Raw genomic sequence first — 17,679 nt, forward strand, 5'->3', positions numbered from 1 at the left:
GGCGCCGCCCCCGCGGGCCGGGCTGTGCGGTACCGGCCGGTTCGGCGCCGCCCCCGCGGGCCGGGCTGTGCGGTACCGGCCGGTTCGGCGCCGCCCCCGCGGGCCGGGCTGTGCGGTACCGGCCGGTTCGGCGCCGCCCCCGCGGGCCGGGCTGTGCGGTACCGGCCGGTTCGGCGCCGCCCCCGCGGGCCGGGCTGTGCGGTACCGGCCGGTTCGGCGCCGCCCCCGCGGGCCGGCGCAGCGGGCGGAGCGCGAGGCGGGGCCTGGCCTGGCCTGGCCCATCCCGGCGGGCCCCGGCGGGCGATGTGAGGGCCTGGGCCGGGCTGCGGAGCCGCCCGGGGCACGGACGGGGTGGCGGCGGTGACTCGGTCGGTGCTGGCCCGGCCTCTCCCGGCCTTGGCCGTCGCCGCGGGGCCTCAGCGCGGCGGGCCCGGGCGCTGCCCGGCCCTGCGGGGCCGCGCGGCCTCTCCGGCCCCGGCCCCATCAGCGGATATAAATATCCAGCATCGGATTAAGCCAAGTAGGACGCGGTGAGGGCTCTTGGAGGAGGAGGCAGGAGGCCGCGGTGAGGGGCTGCACTGTCCGGCCTGGCTCCCCCCCAGTGCTGGCGCAGGTGAGTCCCTGCATCCCTTCGGGATGAAGCTGAAGAAGCAGGTGACAGTGTGCGGGGCTGCCATCTTCTGCGTGGCCGTCTTCTCCCTCTACTTGATGCTGGACCGGGTACAGCATGACCCTACACGACACCAGAGTGGGGGCAACTTCCCCAGGGTGAGTTTGGAGGGTCTGGGGTGAGTGAGGGGGTCCTGGAATGGCAAACAGGGACATTCAGTCAGGGAAATTCATGGGGAGCCAGCCCTGGCCTCTGGGCATTAAGGTGCCAGGACCAAGACTGGCTTCCCACAGCTGTGGGTGACCTCTTGCCCCTCGCTGTGCCTCCAGAGCCAGATCTCGGTGCTACAGAACCGCATCGAGCAGCTGGAGCAGCTGCTGGAGGAGAACCATGAGATCATCAGCCACATTAAGGACTCGGTGCTGGAGCTGACAGCCCATGCAGAGGGGCAGCCGGCATTGCCCCAGCACCCCCTGAATGGCTCCTGGGTGCTCCCCCCTGAGAGTCGCCCAAGTTTCCTCTCTGTGTCCCCGCAAGACTGCCAGTTTGCTCTAGGGGGCAAAGGACAGAGCCCAGACCTTCAGGTGAGCATCTGGTGGCTCTGCTAGCATATGAGGGGTCCATACCTGGCATCCATGGAATCCTGGGTCTACTCTTTCAGGGGTCTCAGCACTGTCTCCTACCCACAGATGCTGGCTGTGTACTCCCTGCTGCCCTTTGACAACCAGGACGGTGGTGTCTGGAAGCAGGGCTTCGACATCACCTACGAGCCCAATGAATGGGACACAGAGCCCCTACAGGTGTTTGTGGTGCCGCACTCCCACAATGACCCAGGTGAGAGGCAGGGGCTGGCCCAGCTCCTGCTAGGGTGCAGTGCAGGCAGGGAACCTGGGCCCCCCACAGTGACCCCCACCTGTGCTGCCAGGCTGGATCAAGACTTTCGACAAGTACTACTACGACCAGACGCAGCACATCCTCAACAGCATGGTGCTGAAGATGCAGGAGGACCCGCGCCGGCGCTTCATCTGGTCTGAGATCTCCTTCTTTTCCAAGTGGTGGGACAACATCAGTGCCCAGAAGCGGGCTGCTGTGCGCAGGTAGGGCTGCCCCCCTGGCCCCAGTGCCCACCTAGCTGCCAGGCAGGCTGAGAGCAGAGCGTGTGTGAGGGAACGGCCCTGGGGACTGGAAAGCTGCCATGGGCCCTGCACTGCTCAGCCCTCAAAGTGCCAGCAGCCTCCCAGTGCCATCAGATGTCAGAGCCACTGCCTTGTGGAGGGAGAGGTGGGAGAGACAGATCTTGCCCTGGGCCCGTCCCTGTGCTGATTGGGCTGGGGAACTTGTGTGCAAGGCCCAGGGCACCCGTGGAAGGGTGGGAGACCTGGAGAGCAGGATTGTGTGGTGCAACAGGGCCCCCTTGTCTGCCCCTTGCCCTGAGAGCGTTGGGGATGGAGGGGGGAATGGAGGGGGAATGGGCTGTGGCTGGCATTGGGCTGTGGAGGGATGACTCACTGCATGGGGACAGCATGAGAAGGGGGGAATGGCAGTGGTGGCTGTGGGGGCTGCATGTAGACTGTGGGTGGCTCAGGGCAGGGGGACTCCACAATGGACATGTGGCTCATGCAGGGCTCTGGTCACATCTTGGGTGTCCCCTGACAGGCTGGTGGGCAATGGGCAGCTGGAGATGGTGACAGGCGGCTGGGTGATGGCTGATGAGGCTAATTCCCACTACTTCGCCATGATTGACCAGCTGATCGAGGGGCACCAGTGGCTGGAGAAGAACATTGGTGAGAGCCAGGCAGATGGTGGCTGGGGGCCTGCCTAATGCTCTGCAGGCCTCCAGGTCCCGACAGGACCTTCCTCACAGGAGGTGCTGCTGGCCCAGCACGGGGCTGACAGGTCTCTGTGCCGCAGGTGTGACGCCGCGGTCGGGCTGGGCCGTAGACCCCTTTGGGTACAGCTCCACCATGCCCTACCTGCTGAAGCGCTCCAACCTGACGGCCATGCTCATCCAGCGCGTGCACTACGCCATCAAGAAGCACTTTGCTGCCACCCAGAACCTGGAGTTCATGTGGAGACAGACATGGGGTGAGGAGCTGCCAGGAAGGGACTGCAGAGGGGGCCCTGTGGGGCATGTGGCAGCAGAGAATGGCTACCAGCTGCTTTTCTGTGCACATGAGCCTAGCACTGGGAGGTGATGTCTCTGCCCTGTGGGACAGCCTCAGGGTGACTTTCCACGCGCCCACAAGTCCAGCAACACACTGGGGGAGGCTGCTGTGCCCTCTGAGCTCTGAGGTCTGCTCTGTCAGACCGCTGTCTTTGGGCCCTCCTGCTCAGGGACATGCAAGGGAGAGCCATTGCTGGTGCTCACCTGTCCTTGGTCCCACAGATCCAGACACGAGCACCGACATCCTCTGCCACATGATGCCCTTCTACAGCTACGATGTGCCTCACACCTGTGGCCCAGACCCCAAGATCTGCTGCCAGTTTGACTTCAAGCGCTTGCCTGGAGGCCGGATCAACTGTCCCTGGAAGGTGCCTCCCCGCGCCATCACCGATGCCAACGTGGCAGAGCGGTGAGTGCGGCAGGGGCAGGGGCACGCCACTCCCGGCCTCGTGGGCCACCAGGGGCCAGCCTCATGCTCTGGCCCCTGCACAGAGCCCAGCTGCTGCTGGACCAGTACCGCAAGAAGTCCAAGCTGTACCGCAGCAAGGTGCTGCTGGTGCCCCTGGGAGATGACTTCCGCTACGACAAGCCACAGGAGTGGGATGCCCAGTTCCTCAACTACCAGCGCATCTTCGACTTCCTCAACTCTCGGCCCGACCTCCATGTCCAGGTATGTGTGGAGAGCTCTGTGGAGCTGGGGGCAGCAGGAGGCCACGGCAGAGCACAGTTAGAGGAGTGAACAGTCCTGTGAGGGGTGATAAGAGCCCCCACTGCAGGAGCCCCAGCTCAGGGCTGCACTTGCTGTCTTGCAGGCACAGTTTGGCACGCTCTCTGATTACTTTGATGCCCTGTACAAGAAAGTGGGCATCGTACCGGGGATGAGGCCCCCCGGGTTCCCAGTTCTGACCGGGGATTTCTTCTCCTATGCGGACCGGGAAGATCACTACTGGACAGGATACTTCACTTCCCGGCCGTTCTACAAGAGCCTGGACCGGGTGCTGGAGGCCCACCTCCGGTGAGGGGCAGTGGGTTGGTCCACGGGGCACAGGAGGCGTGTGGGGGGCACGGGTGAGGGGTGGCCAGGCAGTATCTGGGAGCTCAACAGTCCCCAGTCTGCGCCACCTGCCAACACACTGGACTGGTGCACAGAGTGCCAAGCCCTCACCCAGTCCCAGGGCAGTGTGTGCCTTTGCCACCCCCCTCCCAGGCCAGTCCCCGTGGTATTGCAGCACCAGGGACACTCAGTGACTCTGTCCCTGCGCAGGGGGGCAGAGATCCTGTACAGCCTGGCACTCGCCCACGCCCGCCGTGCCGGTGCCGATGGCAGGTACCCACTCTCTGACTACGCCCTGCTGACCAACGCCCGCCGCAACCTGGGCCTCTTCCAGCACCATGATGCCATCGCTGGCACTGCCAAGGAGGCTGTGGCTGTGGACTATGGAGTCCGGTGCGTGTGGGGGCCAGGGCACCCTCAGAGCCTGTCTCAGAGTGGGGCTGGTGGGCTCAGGGCCGGGAGAACAGCTAGGTGTGGGGATGCTTTGGGGAGGTTCTCCCTCTCACAGGGAGATGTAGAAGGTGGCTCCCTCTGCCTCTGCCTAGGCTGCTTCAATCCCTCACCAACCTCAAGCGTGTCATCATCAATGCTGCACACTACCTTGTGCTGGAGGACAAGGATGCATATCGCTATGACCTGGCTGCACCGTTCCTTGGCATGGTGAGCAGCACCAGCCCCTGCCTCCCTGCACTCTGGCACTCTGTCCCCATGCCCCTGGGAGCAACTCCGTGCTGCAGAGGCCAGGAAGGGAGCCCCAGATTGTGCCCATGTCCTTGGGCCCAACTGGCAGGGGCATGGGGCACACCCCAGCTCTTTACTACTCCTCCCCAGGATGAGACACGCTCCAGCCAGGACTCTCTTCCAGAGAGGACAGTGGTCAAACTGGGCACCTCACCTCGGTAGGGCCTCCTGCCTTGCTCTGGGGACTTATGGGGCTGTGGGGAGGCAATGAGGGAGTACCTGTGAAGCTGTGGGTAGGTGCAGTGGATCTGTAGTTAGTGTGGGGCATGGGACATCTGGGATGCTGTGAGGCTGGGATTCCAAGCCCTGTGTTACCCCCACAGGTTCCTGGTGGTGTTCAACCCGCTGGAGCAGGATCGCCTGAGCGTGGTGCCAGTGCTGGTGGACTCCCCGCACGTGCGTGTGCTCTCTGAGGAGGGGCAGCCCCTGCCCTCCCAGCTCAGTGCAGTGTGGAACTCTGCCACTGATGCGGTGCCCAATGTCTACCAGGTATGGGGTGCCCCACACCCACAGCCCATCTGTGCCAGCCTCCCACCCCACACACTGCCAGGACACACCGGCAGCCCTGCTCTGTCCCTGCCCCACAACATGAGATCCCACAGCTGCCGAACCCTCAGGTTCCCACGCATGTGCCTCCTCAGCAGCAGCCCTGCAGTGCTGAGCAGGGTCTTTGCCCCACTGACCCCCAGTCATTCCCAGAGGTGGGGACTGGCTCAGGTCCCCATGCTGCCTGCAGGTGTCTGTCCTGGCCCGCCTGCCTGCGCTGGGGCTGCGTGTGCTGCAGCTGCACAAGGCCTTGGATGGCCACGCCACGCCAAGGTCCTCCACGCGCCTGTACCTGCACGGCCGGGACGTGCCCGTGCACAAGCCCGAGGCTCTGCCCCTGCACGTCTTCCCGGCTGCTGCTGATGACTTCTGCCTGGAGAACCAGCACCTGCAGGCCTGCTTCTTGGGGCGCACGGGCCTGCTGCAGGTGAGTGCGGGGCTCTGACAGGGCGTGGGGTGGAGGACAGGAGGGGTGCATCCCGCTGCTTCATGCTCTTACTGCTGTGCCGGCACACACCTGCAGAGCCTGCGCCCAGCTGGGGAGGAGCAGGGGCACAGGGTCAGCAGCGAATTTCTCGTCTATGGCACCAGGACCTCCAAGGACAAAAGTGGAGCCTATCTCTTCCTGCCTGATGGCGAGGCCAAGGTACAGAGTCCACCTGTGGAAGCCAGCTGACAGCTGTGCCTGTAGGACTGTCCTCAGGCAGCAGTGTCAGCACAGCTCTATCCCTCTCCCTAGCCCTACACTCCCAAGGACCCCCCAGTGGTGCGGGTGATGGAGGGACCCCTCTTCTCAGAGGTTGCCAGCTACTACCAGCATGTCCAGACCGTGGTGCGGCTGTACAATGTGCCAGGTGAGGTCTTGAGGCTGTGCCAGGTGTTGCTGGCCCAGGGAACTGGGCCATGCTGCCCTTGGGGCTCAGCCCCTCACTGCCTACCCACAGGGGTGGAGGGCCTGTCCCTGGATGTGTCCTGCCTGGTGGACATCCGTGACCACATCAACAAGGAGCTGGCCCTGCGCTTTAGCACTGACATTGAGAGTGATGACACCTTCTTCACGGACCTTAATGGTTTCCAGGTATGCAGCAGGCTGGGGAGGGACAGCAGCTGCCCACAGGGGGACAGTGCTCTGGCACCAGGCACTGTGGGATCCACCTCTGGCCCTGATCTCTGTTCCTTGGCAGATCCAGCCCCGCAGGTACCAGCGGAAGCTGCCTCTGCAGGCCAACTTCTACCCGATGCCTGCCATGGCCTACATCCAGGACATGCAGAGCCGCCTGACACTGCTCACAGCCCAGGCCCTGGGGGTCTCCAGCCTCCACAGCGGTGAGCTGGGCTCTGTGCCTTGGGGAGCTGCTGTGGAGCTAGGGCTGTCCTCCCCAGGGGAAGCAGGGGAGGAGGGTGCTGCAGGCTGGGCAGGGTGCCCTGGTCCTGCTGTCACTGGGGGCTCTGTGCTGTGGGGTGTGGCTGGCACCTGGTAAAGCCTGGGCTGCAGGGACTTGCTCTCCACAGGCCAGCTGGAGGTGATCCTGGACCGGCGCCTCATGCAGGATGACAACCGGGGCCTGGGCCAGGGGCTGAAGGACAACAAACGTACCTGCAACCGGTTCCGGCTCCTCCTGGAGCGCCGCAGCACTGCCAACAAGGTGCTGGCTGTGAGGCAGCAGGGCTGAGAGCCCAACCTGCCTTGGGATGGAGCTGGGTGGAGGCATTTGCAGAAAGCCACACGTGATGGGATGCGGTGTCCTCTCCCCTCTTGTCCCATTGTGCTGGCACTGGGCAGGGATGGGCCTGGAGCAGGGGGCATGGGGAGAGCAGGACATGCAGTGGGCTCTGTCCCTGTGGAGCCACGTTGCCCTCATAATCACAGTGTTCTTGTCCAATCCCCTCGCTGCCCTCTATGCGTGTGCTGTGCCACCCATCCAGAGCTCCGGCTTCTTTTCCAAACTGGTCTCCATGTTTAAAGCCTTGAGCTTCCCTGGCACCAGGACTGGCAGCCCTGAGGTAATGGCCAGCCTGGCCCTGCTGTCTCTCCCTGTCTTGTGCACTAGCTGCTAGCCACTAGTCTAGCCAGGCTTGTAGCAGGTCTGTAGCCTGACCATCAACTAGCCAGGGTCCTGTTTGGTGCTGGGGCGGGGGGACCTGCCTGGGCAGGGGCAGCTCCATGTGTGCTGTGCTGGCAGGTGCCTGGGCTCAAGGCACTGCTGGAATGGAGGTTCTTTGGGCCTTGCCCAGGCTCTGCCTGCCTTCCTGGGCCCGCACTTGACCCATGTGCTGCTTGGCAGGTGCAGGATGAGCGCCCCATCAGCTTCCCCTCCCTGCTGAGCCACATCACCTCTGTGCACCAGAATGCTGAGGCCTTGGTCATGCCAGTGGCCCTGGAGAAGCCAGCCCTGCCAGCCTTGCGCTCCTTTGTGCCCCTTGCCACCACCCTTCCTTGCGACTTCCACATTCTCAACCTACGGACGCTGCAGGCAGAGGTGAGCCATGGCCCAGGGATGGCGGGACTCTGGTGGGGGCCTTGCCCCTGCTGTCCCCAGTGCTGTGCCTCATGCTCCAGCTCCCTGCAGGATGACTCACTACCATCAGCTGAGGCAGCACTGATCCTGCACCGCAAAGGCTTCGACTGCAGCCTGGAGGCCAAGAACCTGGGCTTCAACTGCACCACCAGCCAGGGCAAGGTAGGGCCAGGTTGCCCTCACACTTCCTCTGGGCCAGCTGAGCTGGGAGCTCGGCGTGGCAGCCATGGCATGTGTCAGGCTGCCCTGGGCACAGTGCTGCCCCTGCCATCACATCCTCACCTGGGCCTCCCCACTTCCTCCTCTCTCCTCAGCTAGCTCTGGGAGGCCTGTTCCAGGGCTTGGAGCTGGGCTCCCTGCAGCCCACCTCATTGACACTGATGTACCCGCTGGGCACAGCCTCCAACAGCACCAACATCCACCTGGACCCCATGGAAATCGCCACGTTCCGCATCCACCTGGGGTAGTGTCAAGCAGGAGAGGAGTGGAGTGGCTGGACAGCACAGGAGCAGCACCAGTGCAGCAGTGGAGTGGGGCCAGCAGACTGGCAGAGGCTGTGCTGCCACTTTCTAATTTATTAGCTCCATGTTCTCAGATAGATTTGGAATGAACTGCTGTGGCAGGGCTGGAGCAGACGTTGCTGGACACGGTGCTGGGTGGGCCGAGCGTGGCTGGGGAGGGCTGCAGGCTGGGCTCTGCTGCTGCTGGTGGGACACACACTGCTGCCCTGTCACAGGCAGGCTGCCCAGGAGGGCGGCCACCCTGATGGCTGGGGCAGGGGCCCATGCGGGGCTCCCCTGACTGGCGGGGCAGCGAGGGGAGGCCAGGAGCACCTGTGGTGTTGGGCAGCTGCCTGAGGAAGTGCTGTGGACTTGGGACTGACCTCTCCTGGAGCTCATAGGAAACACAAGGCTGTTTCCAAGGGCCCTGGTGTACGTGTGGTTTGTGGCTCTCACGCAGGGGAGTGGGAATGGTGTGCTGTGGGGAGACAGGGCAGCACTCTCAGGTGGGCAGAGGCCAGCTTGAAGATCTCACCAGGAGCCCCCGGCACCTGTGAGAGGCTGGTGGCATGGCCAGGCCCAGCTGTGCTCGGGAGCAGGCAGTGCCTGGTGCTGGGCAGGAGCCAGGGGGATGGGAGTCAGTTCCTGGTGCGGACAGCAATGCCTGGGTGAAGCGTGGGAGTGCCTCCCCCAAACCCAGAGCCTTTAGCCCCGTTTCAGAGCGAGCCTGGCACTCTGCTCTGCTGGAGCTGCAGTGGCTGAGTCGCAGCTAATTACACCGTGTCACCAGAGCATCCTGGTTGCTGTGGGAACCACAGGCCATAATTCCTGGCCCCCTGGGGCTGAATACTTCCAGCAGGGAGGGCATTGGGAAGGACAGGGTGGGGTGTGGAACTGCCTCAGCTCTGGCTTGGTTGGATTGGACTGGATGAGCTTAGAGGTCTTTTCCAACGTAAATGATTATGTGATTCCACAATTCCTGCACAAACCCCAGCACATCCACATCCCATGGGTTTGGCCCCTGGAAGCTCAGCACCTCGCAGTGCTTGCCCTGTGCCCTGGCCTGGTCCAGTGCCCTTTCAGACACTCCAGGATGGGCCCAGATGCCCAACTGGGGCCCTGGACACGGCAGCTGGTGCCCTGCATGCAGCTGGGAAAGGAGCCTGCCGTCCTAGTCCTGGCCCCAGAAGCTCATTACTGATGCTCCCGCCTCCAGCCCGGTCCCTGCGGACAGGGGAGTGCAGGAGGCTCTAATGGCTCTGAGCGGCTCTTGGTGGAGGCTCGATGGAGGCGGGAGCAGGAGGGGCTGTGGTTTCTGCCTCCACTGGAGCCACAACTGCCTCTGCCCAGGGCTGGCCGGGAAGATGCTGGATGGGCACCTGCTCCAGCTGCTCCTTACCGCGGCTCTGTTCCCCAGCATCCTTGGGACAGGTACAGCTCCATTCCTGCCCCTCCTGTTCCCTGAGCCCACCCCTGATGGGGCCTTGTCCCCTGAGGGTCACTCCCTGACAGCGGTGGGGGTCTGTGCTGGGGGGCAATGCTCTGCAGGGAGAGGCGGTGGTCCACACTGGGGATGGGGGCCCAGGCGTGGTGCTGCTGGGGTTACTCCCACTGCAGCACATCTGTGGGGTCTAAGTGCTGTCCCCACAGGGGGCACAGGGTGTTCAGCACGGGGGCTGGGGGTGGACTGATGTCCTGGGCGTTTTCCCCTCCTCCCTGCCACCATCACTGCCCTTGCCCATGTTTGCCCTTGCCGAGGCCTCGGTGAGCGCTGGAGGTCATGGCAAACACAGGGCCATGGCACCAGAAGGCAGTGCCAGGGGAGTTCTGCTCAGCCACTGCTCCCTCGTGGGGTGTAGCCCACTCCGAGCTGGGGCCCCCCATGCCACGTTAGCCAGGCTCCCTGGGACTGCTGAGCCCAGCCCAGCCCAGCCCTGCTCTGCTGCATGGCGGCACAGAGCATGGTGTGGAGCTGGCAGCCTGTGCTACAGGCCCTGCACAGTTTCCATGTCCCCGCAGTGGGGGCTTGTTCCCTGCCCTCTGCAATGCCCTGCTCCCCGCTGCAGTCCTGGTGCAGAACCTGCACCTCTGCGAGGGCTACGTGGGCCCTGATGGCCGCTCCCACCCCGGCTTCTACTGCCCGCGGCTGACGGATCCCCCCAGCCACCGCTACTGCTGCCAGCCCCGCCTGGAGGCTCTCAAGTCCTGCTGCTCTCAGCTGGCCCTGGAAACCCTCACTGGAGTGAACCTGTCGAGCCTGGCTAGCCCCGGTCTGCTGCGGTGAGCAGGGCTGCAGCTGGCTGTGCTCCTGAGGATGGGGGGCCCTTGGGACACCCCCAGGGGCTTCTCCTGGCTGCGGCGGCAGGGGCTGTGGTGTCCTTCGGAGCCCACAGGGGCCCCACCTGGCCCTCCCCAGTACCACGGGAGGGTCACGGCTGCCCCCCTGAAGTGCCCCACCCCGCAGGAACCCGCTGGCCCTGCCTTTCGTGGGGCTCTATGGGCTCCTCGTCCTCGTGCTTATGGCCATCGACCTCTGCCACTTCTACTGGAGCCGCCGGTGCCGCCTCCGCCGCCTGCTGCCCCGTGGCTGCTGCGTGCCCCGTGGAGCCCCGCGGGGGCGCCCGGCCGGCACCCGGGCTCCGCACGGTGCCCCCAGAGTGACACGGCCCGGCCAGGGCTGCTGAGGGCGGCCACGCAGGGCACGGGGGGTACACAGGGGGGGCTTGCACCCAGGGGTGCCGCGGGACAGGGAGGGTCACTCACATCCCGGGGTGCAGCACGGGGGGGTTGATGGGGGGACACTCGCACCTCAGGGTGCAGCACGGGGAGTAGTACGGGGGGGCTGTAGGGGGGGACGCTGAAACTGCGGGGTTGAGTACGGGGCTGTACGGGGGGACACTCGCTCTCCGGGGCTCAGTACGGGGGACACTCGCTCTCTGGGGTTTAGTACGGGGCTGTACGGGGGACACTCGCTCTCCGGGGCTCAGTACGGGGGACACTCGCTCTCTGGGGTTCAGTACGGGGCTGTACGGGGGGATACTCGCTCTCGGGGGTTCAGTACGGGGGGCACTCGCTCTCTGGGGTTCAGTACGGGGGACACTCGCTCTCCGGGCTGCGGCGGGGACGCGGGGACACACACGGGGTCGGTGCTAGGGACACACCGCCGGTCGGTGCTGGCACCGCCGGGCCGCGAGGCGGCGCTGCAGCCTCGACCCCGCCCATTCCGGGCGCGCCCCCGTCACGTGACAAGGGCGGTGGCGTCAGGGTTCCCCAGGCGATCCGCGGTGACGTCACGGGTGCGGCGCGATGGAGGAGCCGGTGAGCGGAGCCGGGCGGGACCCGGCCGGGGGTCACTGTCCCGGGGGGTGCCTGTCCCGGGGGTCTCTGTCCTGCGGACCCTTTTCCCGGGGGTCCCTGTCCCGGGCATCTCTGGATCCCTCTCCCGGGGCTTCCTGGATCCCTGTACCTGGGCTCCCTGTCCCGGGCGTCCCTGTCCCGGGGATCCCTGGATCCCTCTCCCGGGGGTTCCTGGATCCCTGTCCCGGGGCTCCCTGTCCCGGGGCTCCCTGTCCCGGGGCTCCCTGCTCCGGGGGTCCCTGTCCTGGGTCCGTGCGGGGCCCAGGGCTGTGTCCCAAGCCGGTGCCCTCGGCAGGTGACGGCGGAGCAGCTTCGGGCGCGGGGTAACGCGCTGTTCCAGGCGGGGGATCACGCAGCCGCCCTCGCTGCCTACACGGAGGCTCTGAGCCTGAGCGAGGCCCCGTCGGAGCGCGCCGTGCTGCACCGCAACCGGGCCGCGTGTTACCTGAAGCTGGTGAGTGCTGGGCGGGTGCGTCCCTGCGGCCTGCTCGAACCTGCCCGGCTGGCTGGGGCTGTTCCCAAGCAGTCATAGTCTCTCTGATCTCTGGCAGGGAATCTTTGTCTGGGGCAGGAGGTGGACACGAGGAACGTTAGGGGCTTGAGTAGACCAGAAGTGCCTGAAAAGCACTGGAGGCCATAGGGCTCCCTGGACACCCTCTGAGGGTTGTATTCTGGGAAAGACAGGGTGTCCCACTGTGCTGGCTCACTGTCTCCAGTGATGCTGTTCCCATCCTGTCCCCAGTCCCCAAAGTTAGAGGTGTAGGCTGCGTGGGGCTTGTGCCAGCAGCGCTCAGGCATTTTTCTGTCCTGTCTCTGCACAGGAGGATTACACCAAGGCAGAGGCTGATGCCACCAAAGGTACAGTCGGTGGGGCTGGGGAGCAGCCTGTGAGCCGCCCGTGGGGCGGTGGGCAGGCGGTGGGCCCGGTGAGTGACCGCTGTGCACAGCCATTGCCGTGGACGGGCGGGACGTGAAGGCGCTGTTCCGCCGCAGCCAGGCGCTGCAGCAGCTGGGCCGCATGGACCAGGCCGTCAGCGACCTGCAGCGCTGCCTCAGCCTGGAGCCCCGCAACAAGGCCTTCCAGGAGGCCCTGCGTGCCCTGGGCAGCAGCATGCACGAGAAGGTCAGCACTGGGGCACTGGGGGCTGCCGGCCCACTGGGGGTGTGCCTGGTGGGAGAAGGCAGGGAGGACTGAGCCGCTCTTTCTGCTCTGTTGCAGATGAAGGCCCTGTCCTGCACGGACTCAAAAGTAGAGCAGATGTTCCAGATCTTGCTGGATCTCGAAGAAAAGGATGCGGACAAGAAGCAGAAAGTCTGAGCTCAGGGAGAGGGGCACGGTGCTGTGGCTGGGAGGAGGGGAGGGGAGGATTGTTGCTCCTGGCCAGCGGTGGCTGAGTGGTGCTGCCTGGGCAGGCTGGGCTTGCTGCCCACAGAATGCTCCCCAAGACAGGGGCGGAGGGTGGGTGCCTGCAGCTGCTAGCAGTTCTTTGTGCAGTGTGCTACTGTGACCCAGACTGAACTCTCCTTCCCCAGGCTGCACAGAACCTGATCGTGCTGGCACGAGAAGAGGCTGGAGCAGAGAAGATCTTCCAGAGTGACGGTGTGCGGCTGCTGATGCAGCTGCTGGACACGGCCAAGGCTGACCTGATGCTGGCAGCCCTGCGCACGCTGGTGGGGCTGTGCTCTGGCCACCGCTCTCGTGTAGGTGCCACCACGTCCCAGGGCTGGGCCCAGGGGAAAGCCGTGCTGGGGAGGCTGCAGAGGGTCACGCAGGGGAGCTCCAAGCTGTTACCTGCCAGGCCTGAACCTGTGAGAGGAAACCATCCTGATAAGGGGCTGGGGAGCGGCAAGGCTTCCCCAAGGGCTCCGGAGGACAGGTGTGCTTGTACCTGCAGACCACGGCCATCCTGGCGGAACTGGGGGCTCCCCGTCTCGCGGCGGTGCTGGGTGTGGAGCACGAGCAGGTGTCCCTGGCTGCCTGTAACCTGCTGCACGTGATGTTCGACTCCCTGAAGGAGGGGCTGCAGAAAGACTTCCGTGGGAAGGAGGATGCAGTGGTGCTGGGTGAGTGTGGGCTGCCCCGGCTGGCTCTTGTATGGGGAGAGCCCCAGGTAGGTGCAAGAGGTGCCGTGGGGCTATTTGCTGCTGCCCTGTCACTACTCCCTGCAGCAAATCCAGGCTCTGATCCAGGGTTAACAGGAGGCAGAAGCCTGGTCATGGCAGCATCTCTGCCAACTGTACCATGGTAGGTGTGAGGCCATGCCCAGGGTGCTGACTGCTGGGCACTGTGTTTTTTGAAAGATTCCTCCAAGGACCTGAAATTGCTGATCAAGCACCTCCTGGAGCTGCTAGTGCTGGAAGGGGCCTCAGCACATGGCCGTGACAATGCCCTCAACCTGCTCATCAAGGTGGTGCCCAGGAAGTCACCAAAGGAGACCAACAACAGCCTGAGCCTCTGGGTGATTGATCAGGGTTAGTGGAATGGCTAGCAGTGTCCTGCTGGGGCATCGTGCTCCTCTGCCCCTGGTCTGCACATGCCTCTGTACCCCTCACTGGGCTGTCTGACCTTTTCCAGGCCTGAAGAAAATCCTGGAGGTGGGCAGCACAGTGTGCGGCAGCTCGGGCAGCCTGCCCGTGACAGAGAACAGCCGGATGAGCACCTCTGTTCTGCTGAGCAAACTGTATGAGGACCTGAAGTGTGATGCCGAGAGGGAAAACTTCCACCGTCTGTGTGAGGACTATGTGAGGTGAGCCAGGGTGTCCCAGGAGTGACGGGGCTTTTGTCACCTGCAGCCTGGCAGCACCTGTCACCCTCAGTGCTAAAGCTGACTGGGGACCTGCTGTGGGGGAGTTTCAGCAGGTGGGGCAGGGAGAAGCAGGTGGATCATGCTGACCCTTTCTGGTGGTCTTTCCCTGAAGGAGCTGGTTCGAGGGGCACGAGCTGCCGGGAAAGCTGCGGGCCATTCAGACAGTGTCGTGCCTGCTGCAGGGTCCCTCAGATGCAGGGAACAGGGTGCTGGAGCTGGAGGGCATCATGGACAGCGTGCTGTCCCTCTGCGCCTCTGTCTGCGAGGCACACCAGCTGGTGGCCGTGGAGGCGCTGATCCACGCGGCCGACAAGGCCAAGCGCGCCTCCTTCATCACGGCCAACGGCGTCAACCTGCTCAAGGAGATCTACAAGCACAGCGAGAGGGACAGCATCCGCATCCGTGCCCTTGTGGTGAGCAGCTGGCACAGGGTGTGACATTGCCCTGGGTGGGCTGTGGCTGTGGGACTGCCAGTCACAGCGCTGCTCCCCGCTGCTGTGGGTCCAGGACTCACATCAGGTTGCCTACATCCATTCCTGCTCCCACACTCTGTTCCAGGGGCTCTGCAAGCTGGGATCTGCCGGAGGGACGGACTTCAGCATGAAGCAGTTTGCCGAGGGATCCACCATGAAGCTGGCCAAGCAGTGCCGCAAGTGAGCGGGGCTGGGTGTGGGGGGTGGGCAAGGCGCCCCCCAGCTGGGCTCCCTGCAGCTGGGCTGTGGACAGCCCCACAGCCAGGCTCAGGGAGCACTCTCCAGGTGGCTCTGCAACGAGGCCATCGATGCGGGCACGCGGCGCTGGGCTGTGGAGGGCCTGGCCTACCTCACCTTCGATGCAGATGTCAAGGAGGAGTTTGTGGAGGACAAGGCAGCAATGCAGGCCATGTTCCAGCTGGCCAAGGTGCATACCAAGAACTGTGGGATGGGCACCCTGGCACCAGGGAAATGTGCTGGAGCAGGTGTGGGGCTCATGCTCGGGGGGGGTTGTGTGGGAGAAGCTGGGTGGCTCCAGTCCTGGCTGCTCCTCCCTGCTGTGAGTGTGACAGGTGCCCACTGTCGCCACAGTCAGAGGACAGGAGTGTGCTCTATGCTGTTGCCTCCACGCTGGTGAACTGTACCAACAGCTATGACCACGAGGAGCCGGACCCGCAGATGCTGGAGCTGGCCAAGTATGCCAAGCAGCACATCCCGGAGCAGCACCCCAAGGTGAGCAGGGCACGGCTGTGCTTAGGAGGAGAGTGGGTGGTGGGACAGCCTGGGGTCCCAGTGTGGACACGGTGTCCTTGAGGCCCGCAGGGTGGGGTCGGGCACCTGCGCAGGTGCTGGTGCTCCTGAGCCCAGCGTGCCCTGCCTGTGGCACAGGACAAGCCCGAGTTTGTGAAGCGGCGCGTGCGGAAGCTGCTGACGGCCGGCGTGGTGTCGGCCCTGGCCTGCATGGTGAAGAGCGAGAACCCGGCGCTCACCAGCTCCTGCCGGGAGCTCATCTCCAGGTGGGACAGAGGGAGCTGGGTTCCCAGCCTGCCAGCATCCTGTTGGTGAACTTGTGTGCCTGTGCTGAAGGCCAGCTCCTGGACAGCAGGGAGGATGTCCGGGAGTCTGGTGCAGCCTGGGCCCACTGTGACGATCCAAGTGCTGCAACTAGTCCCACTTGGTCCCTAGAGTGTTCCTGGCACTGGTGGAGGAGGCAGAAGACCGGGGTGGTGTGGTTGCTCAGGGAGGAGGCAAGGTGAGACCCTGGACCCTGCTGTGCTGCCCTGCACTGTTCTGGGGCTCTGTGGTTTCGCAGGGCTGCCCTGGCTTCTTGGCCATGAGGCTGGGGAAAGCTGTGACTGCCCTGGTGCTGTGGCCTTGGCTACAGGACAAGCTGCTGTTTCTGCCCTCAGGCTCTGATCCCACTGTCCCTGGAGGGCACTGAGGTGGGGCAGACCAAGGCAGCGCAGGCCCTAGCAAAGATCACCATCACGTCGAACCCGGAGATGGCGTTCCCTGGGGAGCGGGTGAGTGCTGGAGCTGGGAGCTGCCAGGCAGGGGCTCAGCTGGGAGCAGCAGTGGGCATTGACTCAGTGCCATGTGTTCTGTTTCCCCAGATTTATGAGGTGGTGCGGCCCCTGGTCAGCCTCCTGCACCTGCAGCGCACGGGCCTGGAGAACTTTGAGGGGCTGATGGCCTTGACCAACCTGGCTGGCATCAGCGAGAGGCTGCGGTAGGGATGGGGGAGAGGGCGGCTGGCTGTGCCCTCGGGCCTGGCAGGCTGCCCTGGGCAGGGAGCGCTCACTGCCCGCTTGCCTCCCAGGCAGAAGATCCTGAAAGAGCGGGCTGTGCCCATGATCGAGGGCTACATGTTTGAGGAGCACGAGCTGATCCGGCTAGCCGCAACTGAGTGCATGTGCAACATGGCGATGAGCAAGGAGGTGAAGGCCGGGATGGGCTGGTGTCTGTGCTGGGCTGCTGGAGCACCACACCCCCTGATCCCTGCTCTTTCCCCTGTGCAGGTGCAGGAGATGTTCCTGGCTGAGGGCAGCGACCGGCTGAAGCTGATGGTCCTGTACAGTGGGGAGGAGGATGAGAAGCTGCGGCGGGCAGCCTCGGGGACCCTGGCCATGCTGACTACCCTGCATCCCCCCATTTGCAAGCGGATTCCCCAGGTGGTGAGTGCACCCTAACACTGCACCCTGTGTCCCATATTCCCTCCCCACGGCGGCCTGGAGCTCTGGCCCCAGAAGACAGGGCAACCTGTTGTGACTTGGGCCCGACTCTGAGATGGGGCTGTAGGGGGGAGCTGGAACCCTTCTCTTGGGGTCCGTGATGATGTTGGCCCCACTCCCCTGCAGACGGTGCACTGGCTGGAGATCCTGCAGGCCCTGCTGCTGAGCCCCAGTGCGGAGCTGCAGCACCGTGGCGCCGTGGTGGTGATGAACATGATGGCAGCTGCTCGGGAGGTGGCCGAGCAGCTCATTGCCAGCGAGATGCTGGAGATCCTCTCTGTGCTTGCCAAGGACAAGGACAAGCCGCGGGTGGCGCAGGCGGCCCAGGAGAGCCTGGCACACGCAGTGGCTTACGGGCTCATCAAGCCCAACCCCGGCCTCGCCTGAGGCCCGTGGGTCCCGCACGCTGCACACGCTGCCCAGGCCGGTGCTCACACGCTGTCCCAGGGCGGCCCTGGGCTCCGGCTGCACGCGGAGCTGGCTCAGCACTGCCCGGGGCGGGGGCCACGCTGTCCCCGGCGGTGCCCCGGGGCGAGGGGGAGCACAGGGCTTGCCGCTGCCTTTGCCACCGTCTGCCTTAGCCGGGAGGGCTGACCCGGGGCGGGCCCGGCGCGGCGGAGCCAGGCCCACCCGGGAACACTAAAGCTTACTCTTGGACCACGGCCCGGCCTCCGTTC

At 64.7% G+C, this 17,679-nt stretch overlaps 3 protein-coding genes across 6 annotated transcripts; all 3 read left to right on the forward strand.

Annotated features, from left to right (window-relative positions):
* Positions 1–97: 97 nt before the first annotated feature.
* MAN2A2 (mannosidase alpha class 2A member 2) lies at positions 98–8,558 on the forward strand. Of its 3 annotated transcripts, XM_077185562.1 has the most exons (23): positions 98–768; positions 940–1,194; positions 1,300–1,444; positions 1,536–1,707; positions 2,267–2,394; positions 2,522–2,695; positions 2,997–3,183; positions 3,267–3,444; positions 3,587–3,789; positions 4,039–4,221; positions 4,374–4,488; positions 4,660–4,727; positions 4,893–5,058; positions 5,306–5,536; positions 5,633–5,761; positions 5,855–5,969; positions 6,060–6,193; positions 6,300–6,441; positions 6,628–6,761; positions 7,042–7,119; positions 7,401–7,595; positions 7,686–7,796; positions 7,949–8,558. In XM_077185562.1, exons 1-23 carry the CDS (start codon positions 637–639, stop codon positions 8,099–8,101), a joined length of 3,528 nt encoding a protein of 1,175 aa, XP_077041677.1. In that variant the 5' UTR covers positions 98–636; the 3' UTR covers positions 8,102–8,558. The 3 variants fall into 3 exon arrangements, with proteins under 3 accessions (XP_077041677.1, XP_077041675.1, XP_077041676.1); XM_077185561.1 differs by lacking the exon at positions 7,042–7,119 and having other exon boundaries at positions 146–768; XM_077185560.1 differs by lacking the exon at positions 7,042–7,119 and having other exon boundaries at positions 140–768; positions 7,401–7,796.
* Positions 8,559–9,874: 1,316 nt separating this feature from the next.
* Positions 9,875–10,818, forward strand: LOC129126078 (uncharacterized). The gene is made up of 3 exons (XM_054641806.1): positions 9,875–9,898; positions 10,029–10,414; positions 10,599–10,818. The coding sequence occupies exons 1-3, from the start codon at positions 9,875–9,877 to the stop codon at positions 10,816–10,818; spliced, it is 630 nt and encodes a 209-aa protein (XP_054497781.1).
* Positions 10,819–11,343: 525 nt separating this feature from the next.
* Positions 11,344–17,664, forward strand: UNC45A (unc-45 myosin chaperone A). 2 transcript variants are annotated; one of them, XM_077185596.1, is made up of 21 exons: positions 11,344–11,452; positions 11,787–11,945; positions 12,313–12,349; positions 12,439–12,614; positions 12,711–12,803; positions 13,025–13,192; positions 13,387–13,555; positions 13,793–13,963; positions 14,067–14,238; positions 14,411–14,527; positions 14,684–14,711; positions 14,857–14,951; positions 15,057–15,198; positions 15,363–15,503; positions 15,660–15,787; positions 15,957–16,023; positions 16,181–16,294; positions 16,385–16,500; positions 16,591–16,708; positions 16,790–16,945; positions 17,129–17,664. In XM_077185596.1, exons 1-21 carry the CDS (start codon positions 11,441–11,443, stop codon positions 17,387–17,389), a joined length of 2,640 nt encoding a protein of 879 aa, XP_077041711.1. In that variant the 5' UTR covers positions 11,344–11,440; the 3' UTR covers positions 17,390–17,664. The 2 variants fall into 2 exon arrangements, with proteins under 2 accessions (XP_077041711.1, XP_054497821.1); XM_054641846.2 differs by having other exon boundaries at positions 14,411–14,711.
* The last annotated feature ends 15 nt before the right edge of the window (positions 17,665–17,679 follow it).

Source organism: Agelaius phoeniceus, chromosome 13, assembly GCF_051311805.1.
Source record: "Agelaius phoeniceus isolate bAgePho1 chromosome 13, bAgePho1.hap1, whole genome shotgun sequence".
NCBI classification, from domain to species: Eukaryota; Metazoa; Chordata; class Aves; order Passeriformes; family Icteridae; genus Agelaius; species Agelaius phoeniceus.